The 18496-nt window shown below is 34.1% G+C and overlaps 1 protein-coding gene across 2 annotated transcripts in view; it reads right to left on the bottom strand.

Annotated features, from left to right (window-relative positions):
* The window catches only part of MANEA (mannosidase endo-alpha), a 69548-nt gene that overhangs the window by 27248 nt on the left and 23804 nt on the right, over positions 1–18496 (bottom strand). For both annotated transcript variants that reach the window (XM_002929380.4, XM_011237406.3), the window contains exon 3: positions 1949–2058. In XM_002929380.4, coding sequence (XP_002929426.1) covers positions 1949–2058 — 110 coding nt within the window. The remainder of the gene's footprint in view (positions 1–1948; positions 2059–18496) is intronic.

Raw genomic sequence — 18496 nt, 5'->3', positions numbered from 1 at the left:
ACCATACACAAAACTAACTCAAAATGGATTAAAATCTTAAAACATAAGCCTAGAAAGTATAAAACTTTTGGAAGACAACACAGGTGATAAGCTCCTTCACAAAGGTCTTAGTGATGATTTTTTGGATTTGAAACCATAAAGCAAAGGCAACAAAAGCAAAAATAAACAAGTGGGACTACATCAAACGAAAAAGTTTCTGCACAGCAAAGTGAAAGGCAACCTAACAAATGGGAGAAAATATTTGCATATCATATATTTGATAAGGAGTTAATATCCAAAATCAATTTAAAAAACATACAATCCAATTTAAAAAGGGGCAGAAGTTCTGAATATTCTTCCTAAGAAGATATCCAGATGGCCAACAGGTACCTGAAAAGATGCTCATCCTCACTAATTATCAGGGAAATGCAAATCAAACCACAATGAGATACACCTCACAACACCTCACAATAGTACCGCTATTATCAAAAAGACAAGAAATAACCAGTTTTGGGAGTATGTGGGTGGCTCAGTCAGTTGAGCATCCAACTCTTGGTTTTGGCCAAGTCATGATCTCAGGGTCGTGGGATCAAGTACCACATCAGGCTCTGTGCTCAATGTGGAGTCTGATTGAGATACTCTCCCTTTCTCTCCCTCTGCTCCTAGCCCCACTCAGGCACACACATGCCCTCCTTCTCTAAAATAAATCAATCTTTAAGAAATATCAAGTGTTGGAGAGGATGGGAAGAAAAGGGAACCCTTGCGCACTGTTGGTGGGAATATAAATTAATGGGGCCACTATAGAAAACACTATGGAAGTACTCTAAAAAATAAAAACAAAACTACCATATGATCTGGCAATTCCCTTTCTGGTATTTATCCAAAGGAAACAAAAACAAGTTTGAAAAAAAATACTGATGCTTACTGCACAATTATAAGCAAACCTCAGAGACATTACAGGTTCAGTTCCAGACCATCAAAATAAAGTGAATACTGCAAAAAAGTGAGTCAAATGATTTTTTTGGTTTCCCAGTGTATAAAATAGTTCAGCTTATACTACACTGTAGTCTGTTAAGTTTGCAATAGCATTATGTCTAAAAAGCGATATATGTGTCTTAATTAAAAGGTAGTTTATTGCTAAAACACGCTAACCATCATTTGATCTTTCAGCAAGTCATAATCACTCATCACAGATCACCTTAACAAATATAATGAAGAAGTTTGAAATACTGTGAGAATTACCAAAATGTGACACAGAACATGAAGCAAACGCTGTTGGAAAAATAGTACTAATATATTTGCTATATGCAGGGTTGCCACAAAACTTCAATTTTTTAAAAAATGTAGTATCTGCAAAGCACAAAATCTAAGCACAACGAAATGAGGTGTGCCTGTATTTACAATAGCCAAGGAATGGATGTAACCTAAATGTCCATTAGTGGGTGGATAGAGAAAATGTGGTATGTATACAAGGCAAGTACTATTCTGCCACAAAAAGAAGGAAATCTCGTTATTTGCTACAACATAGATGGACCTTGAGGACATTATGCTATGTGAAATAAGTCTGTCAGACAAAGACAAATATCCTATGATCTCACTTAAGTGTGTAATTAAAAAAAAAAAAACCTCATAGATACAGATAACATATGCATGGTTGTCTGAGGAGGGGGTGAAATGGGTGAAGATGGTTAAAAAGTACAAATTTCTAGTCATAAAATAAAAAAAGACCTAGGCATATAATGTACAGCATAGTGACTATAGTTAACATCGTGTGATACATTTGAAAGCCACTAAAAGAATACATCTTATAAATTCTTAACACACACAAAAATAATTTGTAATTGTGTGATGAATGTTAACTAGACTTACTGTGATTATCATTTCACAAACACACTAGATCATTATGTGGAACACCTGAAACTAATATGTTATATGTCAATGATATCTCAAAAAAAATAAAGTTAAATACCTTCAGATTATATTTATGAGCTTTATCCAAAATAGTCGGTACCAAGTCATCAGTATTTTCTCCATTCTCATCATTTGTACCAGGTGGGTACCAAGATAGGGCTAGTACACCTAATAGAAAAGAGCAGAAAGAAAAATAAATACAGGAACAGGAGTGACTGGAGGTATTCTAAAAAAAAATAAATAAATTAAGAAGGCAGAATAAGACCAAACTGTTTACAGAAAAGAAACACATTCTCATATAGGTTGTTGTTTTGGTACTTTACTCACTTTACTTAGATACTACCTATGGACTCTTTATCAAGTATGAATGTATTTAGTTAATAGGTTTTACTTTCCAGATTGGGTTTACAGAAAAATTGCACAGAAAGTAGTTTCCATATATTCTCCTCTTACACACCCCTTCCCCAACCCACATATGGTTCTTGTTAATATGCTGCATTAATGTGGCATGTTTGTTGCACATGATGAACCAATATTGATACAGCATTATTAACCAAAGCCCACAATATACATTAGGGTTCACTCTTTGTGGTGTACAGTTGTATCACTTCTGACAAAAGCATATGTACCCACCATTACAGTATCATGTAGAATAGTTTTACAGACCTCAAAACCATCTGACATCCAACTATTCATCCCTCCTCCCTCACTCCCTCAATCCCCTGGATAATAATTGATCTTTTCAGTATTTCTATTGTTTTGTCTTTTCCACAATGCTACATAGGTGGAATCATGACAGTAACTTTTTCAGACTGGCTTCTTACATTTAGCAAGACACAATTAAGGTTCATTTATGTCTTTTTGTGGATTTATAGATCATTCTTTTTACTGTTGCATGACAACTCATTGCATGGATGTACCACATTTTATCCATTCACCTACTGGAGATACCATGGATGCTACTAATTTGGGGCAATTATGAAGATTCAAGAAAAAAGATCACAGTTTCTCCCTGTAGTACTTACTTACTTTCGAAATGATACATTACAAAATAAGTTTTAGAAACATAAGCCTGCAAAAAAAAAAAAATCACTGACTTTGAAGGAATATTTGAAATCAACTAATTCAAACCCTATTAAATAAAAAAAATAAGAGGCTATTAGGAAAATTCTACTTATTTCTAAATCAACCAACACACTCTTTAAGGCATGGAGAGAAATACAATGGTACCGAAAGAGATGCATGTGGAAATAAAGTAACTGCAAGGTTAGAAACTGGCAGAGAACTAAATTATAAGATTAAAACTTATAGTAGACCTGCCATGTACAGAGCAGCCCTATCCAGAGAAACAAAACAGAACTTTCATTTAAAGTTTACAGGAAAAAAAAGATGTCTATGTTCTCTATCCACTCTGAAAATAAGAATAGCAATAAGAACACAAGAGGTAGAAAAAATAATCTATAATACATGAGGTGCTTTAGGGAAGCTTATGGCTAGCGATGAAGGGAGTCTATTATATAGAGAAAAGTGCTAGTAAGAAAAGTGTCTGGAAACAACTGCTCAAACATCTAAGGTACCTACTAGCCTAGCTTCTAAAAAGAACAATACCAATGGAGAGTCACAGTAAAAAAAATTCTCAACATGAAATTTATGAATCCTGCAAAAAATTTAAAAAAAAACCCACAAAGTTGAAACAAAATAGTAGAGGAGAAACATATAAAAGAAAGATTATGTCATGAAGCCTAGGAAAATTGTAAGCATAGCACTCTTCCATGAAATTCAAAAGAGAAGATTCCTGTTTCTAATAGATTAGGTTACACAGGCTAACATTTCCATGAAAAAAATTGTTAAATAAAATATGGATTACAAAAAATTTCTTAAAGCCAAAGAGCTGGAGAGTAAGGAATTACCTCTCCAAATTGAGGCAAAAACATGAGGAGAAGTAAATGAGCAAGAAAGTCAGTTTTCCCAAAACATAACTGACAGAAATAAACCAACCATCAAAACCAGTGAATTAAGTCCCAGGTTGACAATGCTTGGGAAATTCTCTAGCTTTAAGGTGACCAGTATTTTCTTCTGTATTGAACAACACAGATACAGAACATTTTCATTATCACAGAAAGTTCTATTGGACAGAATTGTTAGATTGTTGATTCTCCTAATACCCTAAACATTTCATTCTTGTCTACTGATTTTTCTTCCTCCTTATCCTCCTTATTCCTGGTTATACTCTAAGGCTTGAGGAGAATGTTCTTTGTTCTACATTATTACCTTCTTTCAGCTTTTTATTGTATCAAATTATCATTTCCAAATGTCTAATTCTATCTCCATACTGTGCTCCACAATCTAATTTATCTTTGTACAGTATCTTTTGGACTATCTCACTCATGAGTTCTGAATAAGTAATGGCCTGGGAAACAAGACATTGATGGTCCTCCTCATGAGGAGGGCTGGACCACTTGCAATGGTTATGAATCATCACAGCAACCAGAGGTTTCTCTAACACACATAAACTAAGTATCATTTATAAAATTACTACATATTTCTAGTATTTCAATTGTGTAGTGAAAAAGGATATTCTTTGAGGTCTATTCTTAGACTATTAGCATTTCATTTTATTATTTTTTAAAAGATTTATTTATTTACTTTAGAGAACGCAAGGCAGCATGCACAAGTGGGGGGAAGGGCAGAGGGAGAAGGTCAGAGCCCAACAAGGGGCTCAATCTCATGACCCATGAGATCACGACCTGAACTGAAACCAAGAGTCAGAAACTTAACTGACTGAGCCATTTTATGAAATGCAGATGTCACATTGATCGTGTTGTCTTAACATGATTTTATGAAATGCAGATGTCACATTGATCATGTTGTCCCTCCATAGCACATATCACAGGGACTTCAATATATGTGATAACCAATCTTTTCTTTTCCCCTCACTTCCTTCTTTCTTTCTTCCCTTCTTTCTTCCCTTCTCTTTCTTCCCTTCTTCCCTTTCCTTTTTCTTTCTTCCCTTCTTCCCTTTCCTTTTTCTTTCTTCCCTTCTTCCTCTTTCTTTCTTCTTTCTTTTCTTTTCCTTCCTTCCTTCCTTGTCAAATGATGAATCTGAACAGGGTAATAGTTAAGAACAGAAGTTATGAAATCAGACAGACCTGGAGAATCAAGCTCCCATTCCATTATTTGATAGGTGTTTATCTTTAATTTTACTTAAGTTTCCATATGTAAAATGGGGATAAGTTCACTTCATTCCCTAAAAGTGTGTTTTAAGAAGTATAGAGAATACCTTACATAGAATAAGACCCCCAAAAGTAATTACAAAGATGATAATGAAAAGATAATGGCAAGTAAATTAGGAGACATTTAACTAAACAGAGCTTATGATAGCTTCCCTTATATATAAGTAACTCATTGTTTCTTTCCAAAATATCAAACATTACTTCAAACTTAACATTTAGCAGAAAGAAAGGCAAGCACAGTTCCAGACATAAACACTATTATCACTACACAAGATAACCCATGTTCAACAATGTTGAACAAAGTGTAAGGCATATAAAAAAAAGAAGAAAAAAAAACTGTCAAGAGACAAAACAGTCAACAGAGGCAGACTCCGATATGAAACAGATGCTGAAATAATTAGACAAGGAATATATGATTAAATACAATTCAGCCATATTAGAGCACACACAGCATGCAGAGGAGACACTCCAGGAGCACCTGTTTCTGGTGACAAAGGGGGGATTGACAAGGTACCACAGGACATCTTCTACAGAAGACAATACTTTTAAGACCAGGAGACATAACTGACCTCCCTAATATATGGACACAAACAGAGAATCAGACAAAATGAGAAGCTGGAGAAATATGTCCCAAATGAAAGAACAAGACAGAATCACATCAAAAGAATTCAACGAAAGATAAGCAAATATACCTGATAGAGAATTCAATTCAAAGTAATGGTCATAAAGATGGTCACTGGATTTGACAAGAGTGGATGAACTCAGATCGTCAACACAGAAATGCATTAAAAAAAAAAAAACAGTCTGGGATGCCTGGGTGGCTCAGTCAGTTGGGCATCTGCCTTTGGCTAAGGTCATGATCCCAGGGTCCTGGGATCGAGTCCCACACCAGGCTCCTTGCTTGGTGGGGAGCCTGCTTCTCCCTCCCCCACTCCCCCTACTTGAGTGCTCTCTGTGAAAATAAATAAAAAAATAAAATCTTTAAAAAAAAAAAAAGAACCAGAGATAATTCAACTGCTGAGATTATATATATTTTAGAGGGAACAACAGATTAGAGGATGCAGAAGAACAGATCAGTGATCTGGAAGGCAGGGCAATGGGAAGGAAACTAAGCCGAAGAGCAAAAAGAAAAGAGACTAATAAAAAAATAAGAATGGGTTAAGGAAACTAATCACTAAGTGTAATAACATCCCATTATTGAGATAACAGAAAAAGGAAAGAGAGAAGTGAGAGAATTTACTTGAAAAAATAAAGCTGAAAAATTCCCTAATGTGGGGAAGGAAACAGTCCCCAACAAGATGAACCCAAGGTCCACACTATGACACATAATAAGTAAAATGGCAAAAAGTAATGATAAAGAGAGAATTTTAAAATCAGCAAGAGGAAAAGTAAACAGTTACATAAAAAGGAAACCCATAAGGCCATCAGCTGATTTCTCATCAGAAAATGTGTAGGTCATGGGGGACCTGGGTGGCTCAGCCATTAAGTGTCTGTCTTCGGCTCAGGTCATGATCCCAGGGTCCTGGGATCGAGCCCTGCCTTGGGCTCCCTGCTCGGCAGGAAGCTTGCTTCTCCCTCTCACACTCCCCTTGCTTGTGTTCCCTCTCACTGTCTCTGTCAAATAAATAAAATCTTAAAACAAAACAAAACAAAACTGTGCAGGCCAAAAGAAAGTGGCATGATATATTCAAAGGGATGAAAGGGGAAAACAAACTTTCAACCAAGAAGACCCAGCAAGGTTATCATTCAGAATAGAACAAGAAGTAGTTTTCCAAACAAAAGTTAAAGGAGTTCATCACCACTAAACCAGCCTTACATGATAAATGGAATTTTTCAAATCAAAAGAGGACATAATTACAGGTAGGAAAATTATTAAAGAGAAAATTTCACAGGTAAAAGCACACATATAGCAAAGGTAATAGATGAGTCATTTACAAAGCCAGTATGGAGGTTAAGACACAAAAGCAATAAAATCAGTTATATTTACAAAAATCATTCAAGGCATACACAAAATAAAAAGATATATGACAAAATATGTATAAAACAAAGGTGGAATAAATATTTATTGCTTTCAGAATGTGTTTGAATTTAATTAACCATTAACATAGACTAATATGCATTATATATGCACTAATGGAAACCACAAATCTAAAACCTATAATGGATACATACACACACAGAATCCAAGCATAACACTAAAGAAAACCATCAAACCAAATTAAGAGAAGATACAGAGAAAAAATAAACAGCAGCAATAAAACAATTAACAAAATGGCAATAAGTACATACCTACCAATAATTTAAATGTAAATGGACTAAATCAAAAGACACAAGGCTACTAAATGGATAACAGAACAAGACCCATTTATATTCTGCCAACAAGAGATTCACTTCAGACCTAAAGATACACACACACACACACTGAAAGTGAAGTAGAGCTGGAAAAACATACACTATCCAAAAAGAAAAGGAAAAAAAAAAAAAAAGCAAGCAAGCTGTGGTACCAATACTAATGAGAGAAAATAAACTTTAAAACAAAGACTGTAGCAAGAGACAAAGAAGGGCATTACATAATGATAAAGGGATCAATCCAACAAGAAGATATAATGACTGTAAATATCTATACACCCAAAACAGAAGCACCTAAATATATAAAGCAAACATTAACAGACAGAAATGGAGAAATTGACAGTATTACAGTAATAGTAGAGGTCTTTAACACCATACTTATATCAATGGATCGATAATCCAGACAGAAAATCAATGAGGAAAACATAACTGAATGACACATTAAACCAGATGGGAATTAACAGATATATAAAGAACATTCTATCCGAAAACAGAAGTATACATGTTCTTTTCAAATGCACACGCAACATTCTCCAAGAAATAGCACAGAAAATCAGTCTCAATAAATTTAAGATTAAAATCATATATAGCATCTTTTGACCAGAATAGTATGAAACTAGAAATCAATTACAACAGAAAAATCTGGAACGAACATAAATACATGAAGCTAAACAACATGCTACTAAACAGTGAATGAGTCAATGATGAAATCAAAGAGGAAATCAAAAAATACACGGAGACAAATGAAAATGAAAATACACCAGTTAAAATCTTTGGAACACAGAAAAAGCAGTTCTTAGAAGTTTATGGAAATATAGGCCTATCTCAAGAACAAGAAAAATCTCAAATAACCAAACCCACACCAAAAAGAGGTAGAAAAAGAACAAACATAGCCAAAGACAATAGAAGGAAGGAAACGATAAAATTCAGAGCAGAAATAGAGACAAAAACAAAAAAACCAAAAAAAACAGAAGAAAAAGATCAATGAAACCAGAAACTGGTTCCTTGAAAAGATAAAAAAAATTGATAAAGTTTTAGCCAGACTCAAATCCAAGAAAGAGAGGGCTCAAATAAATGAAATCAGAAATGAAGGCAAAATAACCAACACTACAGAAATGTAAAGATTTATAAGAGAATATAATGAAAAACTACATCCCAACAAATTGGGACAAGGGGCTCTGGATGGCTCAGTCAGTTAAGCATCCAACTTGATTTTGGCAGAGGTCATGATCTCAGAGTCATGAGATTAAGCCCCACATGGGTTCTGCTCTGGGCATGGAGCCTGCTTAAGATTCCTCCTCTCCTTCTGCCCATCCCACAACTGGCAATCTATTAATAAACAAAACAAAACAAAAAAAAAACTGTCCAAATCCAATGGATTCACAGGTGAATCCTACCAAATATTTAAGGAAGAGTTAAAATTTATTCTTCTCAAACTATTCCCAAAAACAGAAGAAATAAAAAGTCCAATTTCATTCTATGAGGCCAGCATTATCCTGATACCAAAACTAGACAAAGACAACCCACAGAAAGAAAACTGGAGGCCATTATTTCTGATGAACATAGATGCAAAATCCTCAACAAAATACCAGCAAACAGAATTAAACAATATATGAAAAGGATCATTCACCACAATCAAGTAGGATTTATTCTAGGGATACAAGGATGTTTCAATATGCACAAAACAATCAGGGTGATTGATCACGTTAATAAGTGAAAGGATAAAAACCATATGATCAGCTCAATAGAGGCAGAAATAACAAATGACATAATAATACAACCATTCATAATAAACTCTCAACAAAGTGGGTTTAGAGGTAACATAACCTAATAATGGCCATGTATTAAAAACACACAGTTAACATCCCACTCAATGGTGAAAAACTCAAAGTTTTTCTACTATCAGGAATGAAACAAGTATGTCCACCTTCACCATTTTTATTCAATATAGTATGAAGTCCTAGCTGCAGTAATCAGACAAGAAATAAAAGGTATTAAAATTGGCAAGAAGTAAAGCTATCACTATTTGCACATGATGTGATTACTAAGAATAAGTGAATTCAGTAAAGTTGCAAGATACAAGATTAATATACAGAAATCTGTTGCAATCTATATATTAATGACAAAGTAGCAGAAATTTAAAAAACAATTTTGTTTACAATAACACCAAAAATGATAAAACACTTAAGAATAAACATAACCAGGAGGTGAAAAACCTGTACTCTGAAACTATAAAACACTGATGAAAAAAATTAAAGAGGACACAAATAAAGGGAAAGATGTTCCATGCTCATGGTTTGGAAGAATTAATACTGTTGAAATGTCCATATTAACCAAAGCAATCTACAGACTCAATGCAAACTCCATCAAAATACCAACAGCATTTTTCACAGAACTGAAACAAATAATCCTAAAATTTGCATAGAACCACAAGATCTCAAAGAGCCAAAGCAATCTTGTGAAAGAAGAATAAAGTTGAAATCCCAGATTTCAAGGTAAACTACACAAAGCTGTGGTAATCAAAACAGTATGGTATTGTATAAAAATAAGAGACATAAATGAATGGGACAGAACAGGGGGCCCAGAATCCATGTCTGTATGGTCAATCAGTCTATAACAAAGGAGGCAAGGCTATACAATGGGAAAAAGAAAGACCCTCCAATAAATGGTGCTGGTAAAGCTAGACAGCTACATGCAAAGAAATGAAACTGGACCACTTTCTCACAGTATACACAAAAAATAAAGTCAAAATGGATTAAAGACCTAAATGTGAGACCTGCAACTATATCTCTCCCTAAAAGAAAATAGCAATCTCTTTGACATTGCCCTTAGCAAAATTTTTCTAGTTATGTCTCCCTTGGCAAGGGAAACAAAAGCAAATATAAACTATTGGGACTACGTCAAAATAAAAAAGGTTTTGCACAGCAAAGGAAACCATGAACAAAATGAAAAGGCAACCTACTGAACAGAAGATATCTGCAAATTACAGACACAACTTAACACCAGCACCACCACCAACAACAAAAAAAACCCCGAAATAGATTAAAAAATGGGCAGAAGACTTGAATATTTTTTTCCAAAGAAAACATGAAAAGATGTTCAACACCACTACTCATCAGGGGAATACAAGTCAAAACACTTCACATCTGTCAGTATGGCTAGAATCAAAAAGACAAGAAATAACCAGTCTTGGCAAGGATGTGGGGGAAAAAAGGAACCTTTGTGCACTGTTGATGGGACTGTAAATTGGTACAGCCACTGAAGAAAAAAGTATGAAGGTTCCAAAAAAAATTAAAAATAGAAATACCACATGTTCAGGGCTCCTGGGTGGCTCAGCTGGTTAAGCATCTGCCTTTGACTCAGGTCATGATCTCAGGGTCCTGGGATGAACTCACACATCAGGCTCCCTGCTCAGCAGGGAATCTGCTTTTCCTTCTCCTTCTGCCCCTCCCCACCATTTGTGTACACGTTCTCTCTCTCAAACAAATAAATAAAATCTTAAATAAAAAATTCCTTACCATCAATTCTACTTGGTATTTACGCACAGAATACAAAAACACCAATTCAAAAAAATATATGCACCCCTATGTTTATTGCAACATTATTTACAATAGCCAACATATGAAGGCAGACCAAGTGTCCAACAACAGATAAATTGCTAAAGATATTGTATGTATACATATATACATACCTATAATGGAATATTACTTAGTCATAAAAAGAATGAGATCTTGCTATTTGCAACACCATGGATGGACATAGAGGGTATTATGTAAAGTGAAATAAGTCAGGCAGACAAAAACATGGGACTTCACTTGTATGTGGAATCTAAAAATAAAGGAACAACAAAGCAGAAACTGACCCATAAATACAGAGAACAAATTGGTGGTTGCCTGAAGGGAGGAAGGTGGGGGAATAGGTGAAATGGATAAAGGGTATTAATAAGTACAAATTCATACTTAGGGAATAAGTAAGTCACAGAGATGAAAGATATAGCATAGGGAATGTCAAAAAAAATTTTTTTTAAGATTTTATTTTTTCGACAGAGATAGAGACAGCCAGCGAGAGAGGGAACACAAGCAGGGGGAGAGGGAGAGGAAGAAGCAGGCTCATAGCAGAGGAGCCTGATGTGGGGCTCGATCCCATAACGCCGGGATCACGCCCTGAGCCGAAGGCAGACACTTAACCGCTGTGCCACCCAGGCGCCCCGTCAATAATATTCTAATAACATTTTATGGTGACAGATGGTGACAACACTTATGGTAGCACTGAGAAATGTATAAAATATAACAGTTATATAGTTAACATTGTATGTTAAATATTACTCAATAAAAAGAAGAATCAAATAGGAAATGCTGGAAATGAAAAACATGTTAAAAGAATACCTTCAACAGACTCATGAACAGAGTGAACAGAGCTGAGGAAAAAGGTAACTTCAAGCAAGTCATAAAAAGTTACAATTAAAATATAATAAGATTAAAACAAAACATCTAACACCCAACAGTTCTAGGATAAACATCAACATTCTACCATACATGTAATTAAAAACTCAGAAGAAGTAGTTAAATATGTCAAAATAATTGCCAAGAATTATCTAAAGTTGATGACAAAAACCAACAAATTCAAGAAGCTCAGAGAATACCAAGATAAATACCAAAACCAACACAGACACATATGTTTAAAGTGTTAAAAATCAAAAACAGAAAAAACATTTTAAAGTTAGTGGAAAGTGACAGAAACATACAGGAAAGTAAAGATACGAAAAGATTTGTAAAAATTACAGTATACTTCTCATCAGAAACCATGATAGAAGATAACAGAGTAACATTTTTAAGTTTCCAAAAGGAAACAAAAACCTACAAAATCTGCCCACTGAGAATTCTATAACAGAGGAAGGATCATTCAAAACAAAGAATATAAACAATATTTGAAAGAATTGCAAGCAACCAGTAGTACAAGAACACTAAAAATGTAATAAAGAACACTAAAAATGTAATAAAGATAAAATTACTATTTGTCCTTTAAATTTTTTATAAGATGAATGATTGTTTAAAGCTGTCATTAACAAACTATGGCCTATGAGACAAATCTTGCGCCTTTTATATCTTCCCTACCTTTGTTTACATAAGGCTACTTTTACACTATAATGGCAGACTCGAGGGGTTGTAAAGAGACAACATGGCCCACAAAGTCAAAAATATCACTGGTTCTTTAAAGAAGATGTTAGCCAACCTCTGATCTACAAGAAATTGAATAGTAATGTACAGGGCTTCTGTGACAATTATGACAGCAACAGGAAAAGATATGGGAGGGAAAAATTAGGAATATATTGTGGTAAGGTCCTTATACTACATACAAAGTATGTATTATTTGCAAGTGGACTGATCATATAAAGGTATATTTGGTAAACCTTATGTGGACAACTAAAAAAAGAAAGAAACAATAAGCAAACAGTGGAGAGTAAATGAATCATAAAAACTATTCAATTAATCCAAAAGGACACAGAAAAAAAGAGTGAAGAAGGAAACGGAATAAACAGCAAGTGACTAACAAGACAGATTTCAATCTAATCATAATAATCACACTGAGTACAGTCTAAGCATACCATTTTAAGGACAGAATTTTCAAATTGGATTTAAAAAAAGCAAGACCTGACCACAGACTGATTTCCTTGAACACAACTTAAGTACGAAGACAGATTTTAAAAAAATGAGAAAAGATTTACCAGGCAAATGCTAATCAAATAGAGCTGGAATTATTATATCAACATCAGACAAAGTAGACTTTAGAACAAAGAATATTACCAGCACTAAAATAGGGATACTTCATAATAATAAAGGACTCTATCCAAATGATGTAACAGTCCTGAATGTTTATGTACCTAATAAAAGACCTTAAAAATACAGACAACAAAAAATGGCAGACCTGAAAGGGGAAATAGATAAACCCAAAATTATACTTGAAGACATCAATATTGCTTTATCAATATGTGATAGAACAAGTAGATAATTGGCAAGCAGGTCTTCTGTAGAAGACCTGAACAATACTATCAAGAACTTTAACTGACATTTATAAGATAATCCTGCAACAGCACAACAAACAACCTTATTCCAGATAATGAAACCAAGTGTTAATTTCCTGAAAGGATCAAAAATTTTAACTAGCTAAATTGGCCAAGAAAAAAAGAAAAAGGAGGAAAAAAAAAACTATGAAAAGCATGGAGAAAGAGGTAAAACTTACAGACTATACAGACCCCATATACTTTAAAAACATAATAAAGGGATAATACAAACAACTTTGTCTATAAAACTGACAAATATGATGACATTGGCCAATTCTCTAAAAAATAAAAGGAAAAAACTCACTCAAGAAGAAATAGATAACCTGAATAGTCCTATTAATGGACTTGAATTTATAATTAAACAATGAAACCACCAGGCCAAGATGGTTTCACTGACGAATTCTCTCAAATACATAATAGGAAATATAAGCATCTCTATTTAAACTCTTCCAGAGCAAAAGAGGGAAGTTTTCTTAACTAGTTTTAAGAGGCCAACCAGCACTACTTTATTTTTACATTATTTTTATTTTTTTAAAGATTTTATCTACTTATTAGGGAGAGAGAGAGAAAAGAGAGCACTTGCACACATGAGCATGGGGAGGGGCAGAGGGAGAGAGAGAATCTCATGCGGACTCCACTAACCATGGAGCCTGATGTGGGGCTTGATTTCATGATCCTAAGATCATGGCCTGAGCTGAAATCAAGTCAGATGCCTAACTGACTGAGCTGCATAGGCGCCCCACCAGCACTACTCTAATAACAAAAAGACAAAGATATTTCAAGAAAAGAAAAACTATAGACTGATCCACCAGCTGAACATGAACACGGACAAAATCTTTTTAAAAAAATTAGCAAATAGGATTTAGTATTATATAAACAATAAATCATCAACAAATGGAGTTTATTCTAGGAATGAATAAAACTCAACATTTGAAAATAGAGTAAAATTCAACATTTGAAAATAAACCCTCATAAGTGACTGTATTAAAGACAAAAGGATTAAACAACCAATGGATCAAACAAGAAATCATAAGTGAAGTGTTTTCTGAACACTTAGAAATGAATAAAACAAAAACATGACATATCAAAACTGGGAAATGGATAAGGTGATGCTATGAGGATAAATGACAGCTATAAATGCTTACATTTAAAAAATGATAATGATCTCAAAACCACCACATACCTTTACAACTTAAAGAACTAGAATAAGAAAAAAACAAAACAAAAACTAATCCTAAGGCTTGCAGAAGGAAGGAAACAATAAAGATTAGAGCAGAGACAGATGAAATAGGAAATTAAAAAACAAGAGAAAAATAAATGAAAACAAATGTTGGTTCTTTGTTGGTTCATCAAAATTAACAAACCTTTAGTAAGATGGACTGAGAAAACGAGTGAAGATACAAATTACTAAAATCACAAATGAAAGTCCTAAAAACAGAAATAACAATTATCAGAGAGTACTATGAACAAATATATGGCAAAAAATTAGCCAGATTGAAATGTACAAATTCCTAGAAGCCCAAAAGCTACCAAGACTAAACCATCAAGAAATAAACAGGATAGACTTATAACTAGTAAGGAAAGTGAATAAGTAATCAAAAATCTCCCAACAAAGAAATGCCCTGGACCCAAGGCTTCACAGGTGAATTCTATCAAATATGTAAAGAATTATAATTACTTTCTTTTTTTTTTTTTTTAAGATTTTTACTTATTTATTTGACAGAGAGAGTGAGAAAGCACAAGCAGGGTGAGCTGCAGAGGGAGAGGGAGAAGCAGACTCTCCGCTGAGCAGGAAGCCTGATGTGGGGTTTGATCCCAGGACCTTGAGATCATGACCTGAGCCAAAGGCAGATGATTAACCGACTGAGCCACCCAGGCGCCCCTGTAAAGAAGAATTGAACTAATTCTTCTCAAACTAGTCCAAAAAATTAAAGAGAAGGGAATACTTTTTAACTTATTTTATGAGGTCAGAATTACCTTAATACAAAAGCAGACAAAGACACAAGAAAACTAGACTACTATCCCAAAATGAACACTGATGTAAAAATTCCTCAACAAAATACAGATGGTACCACATGTAAATGGTTCAAATCAAGATTTTTCAACTTTATGATAGTGTGAAAGTAATAGGCATCCAGTAGAAATCATATTTTGAATTCTGATCTTTTCCTGGGCTAGCAATATGTGGTGCAATACTCCCTCCTGGTGATGGGCAGCAACAGTGAGCCACAGCTCCTGGTCAGCCATGCAATCATAAAGGTGAACAGCCAATATATTTACAATCATTTTGTACCCATTCAACTATTTTGTTTTTCACTTGCAATATAGTATTCAATAAATTACATGAGATTTTTTCATACTTCATTATAAAAGAGGCTTCGTATTAGATGGTTTTGCCCAACTGCTGGTGAATGTAATTGTCCTAAGCATATTTAAGGCAGGCTAGACTAAGCTATGATATTTGGTACGTTAGGCATATTAAATGTATTTTTGACTTATGATATTTTCAACTCACTATGGGTTTATCAGGACACAAACCCATCATGAGATGAGGAAGAACTGTTATTACGAAAACAAATTCAGCAGTATAGTAAAATGATTACACCTGGAACAGAAGGATGCTACAATATGTGGAAATCCATAAATGTAAATCAACCCGTTAACAAAATGAAGGGGGGAAATTATCTCAGTTGATGCAGAAAAAACATCTGGCAAAATTCAACTCTTCTATCATCTTTCATGATAAAAATACTCAAAAACTAAGAATAGAAGGAAATTACGACAACAAAAGCTATATATATATATAAAAACAAAACAAAATAAATAAAAAAAAAACACACACAGTGAATAGCCAACAGTGATATTCAAAATTTTTCCTAGAGAATCAACACCAAGGCAGGATGGCCACTTTTACCACTTCCATTTAACATAACACTGGAACTACTCAGCCATCAAAACAGAAAGAGAAAGAAAAGGAAAGAAAGGAAAGAAAAAAAGGACAGAAAGGAAGGCAAGGAAGGCAAGCTGGGAGGAAAGGAAAGGAAAGAAAAAAGAGGAAATAAGGAAAGAAAGAAAGGAAAGAAAGAAAGAAGGGGAAGAAAGGGAAGGAAGAAAGGAAGAAGGCAAGCAAGTTTGCCATTTGCAATGATGTGGATGGAGCTAGAGTGTATTATGCTAAATAAGTCAGAAAAAAACATATACCATATAATTTCACTCATATATGGAATTTAAGGAACAAAACAGATGAACATAAAGGAAGTGGGGGGGGAAGGAGAGACTCTTAATAGAGAAAAAACAGGATTGATTCAGGGAGATAGGCAGGGGATGGGCTAAATGACAGGTATTAAAGGTATTAAGGAGGGCGCATGTTGTGGTGAACACCAGGTGTTGGATGTAAGTGATAAATCACTAAATTCTATTCCTGAAACTGATATTACAGTATATGTCAAATAACGAGAATTTAAATAAAAATTTGGAGAAAAAGAAAGGCATAACATAAAAACGAAAAACAGTACTAAAGGATCTAGCCAGAACACTTAGGAAAAGAAAAGATGTCCAAGTTGGAAAGAAAGAAGTAAAATTATCTGTTTGCAAATGAAATGACTTTATATTTGGAAAACTGTCAAGGTTCTACCAAAAAGGAAAAAAAAAAAAAAAAAGAATAACTTCTGCAAAGTAGCAGGATACAAAGAAAACATGGGAAAATCAGTTTCATTTCTATACTAACAACAAATGATCTGAAAACGATATTGCAAAAACAATTCCAATACAATAGCATCAAAAAGAATAAAATACTTAGGAATTAACTAAGGAGGTGACAGGCTTGTACAATGAAAAGTACAAAACATTGAGAAAAGAAATTAAAGGCAACAAGACATAGGAAAAAAAAAATAAAAAGGAAAGTAACCTACAAAGCAACACCATTAGGCTATCAGTGGATTTCTCCGCAGAAACTCTACATGCCAGTGAAGAGTGGAATAATATATATTCAAAGAGCTGAAAGATAGAAACGGCCAGCCAAAATACTTTATCCAACAGTTATCCCTCAGATGTGAAGGACAAGTAAAGGCTTTCACAAACACACAAAATCTGAAAGAGCTTACCACCACTAGATCTGTCTTGCAAGAAATACTGAAAGTAGTTCTTTAAGATGAAATGAAAACAGGCTTATCAGCCTCATAAAAACATTTCTATGAAAGTACACAACACACTGGTAAAAGTGAAAATTATACAGTCCACACAGAAAACACTAACTATATTAGGATGACGTATTTATTAACTATAATACAAAGGTTAACACAGAAAGTTGGAAAAATAACTACAGCCACTCTAAGTTAAATACAGAACAAAAAGTAGATAAACTGTAATGTCAGTAGTATAAAAGGGAGAAGTAAAAGGACGGAGACTTTACAGGCAGCAGTAACAAGCTGTTCTCAGCCTAAAATGGATGGTTTTATAAGATGTTGTATGTAAGCCCAATAGTAATAACCATAAGACCAAAACCTAGAGCAGATCTACAAAACACAAACCAAAAAAAAAGAGAGAGAGAGGAGAGGGGAACTGACATACCACCATGGAAAATAACAAATTTATAAAGGTGGCAGAAACAGGGAAAAGAAAACCAGAAAGCAATTAATAAGATGGCAGTACTAAGTCCTTACATATTAATAACTGCCCTAAATATAAATGATTGAATTCACCAATCAAAACGCACACAGTAGAGAAGTAGATAAAAAACAAGATCCAACTATGTGGTGCCAGTAAAAGATCCCTTTCAGCTTTAAGGATGTATAGAAGACTCAAAGTGAAGGGATAAAAAGATAATCTATGCAAGTGGAAACCAAAAAGTAGGGTTAGCTATATTTATATCAAAATAGCTAGAAAATTTACAAATACATGGGAACTAAACAAACTCCTGAACAACCAGTAAGTGAAACAATAGACAAAGAAATTTCAAACAAAT

The sequence above is a fragment of the Ailuropoda melanoleuca genome, chromosome 10 (assembly GCF_002007445.2).
Source record: "Ailuropoda melanoleuca isolate Jingjing chromosome 10, ASM200744v2, whole genome shotgun sequence".
In the NCBI taxonomy this organism is placed as follows: Eukaryota; Metazoa; Chordata; class Mammalia; order Carnivora; family Ursidae; genus Ailuropoda; species Ailuropoda melanoleuca.
Note: the sequence above shows the minus strand (reverse complement) of the source record. Positions and strands in the feature narration are given on the sequence as shown.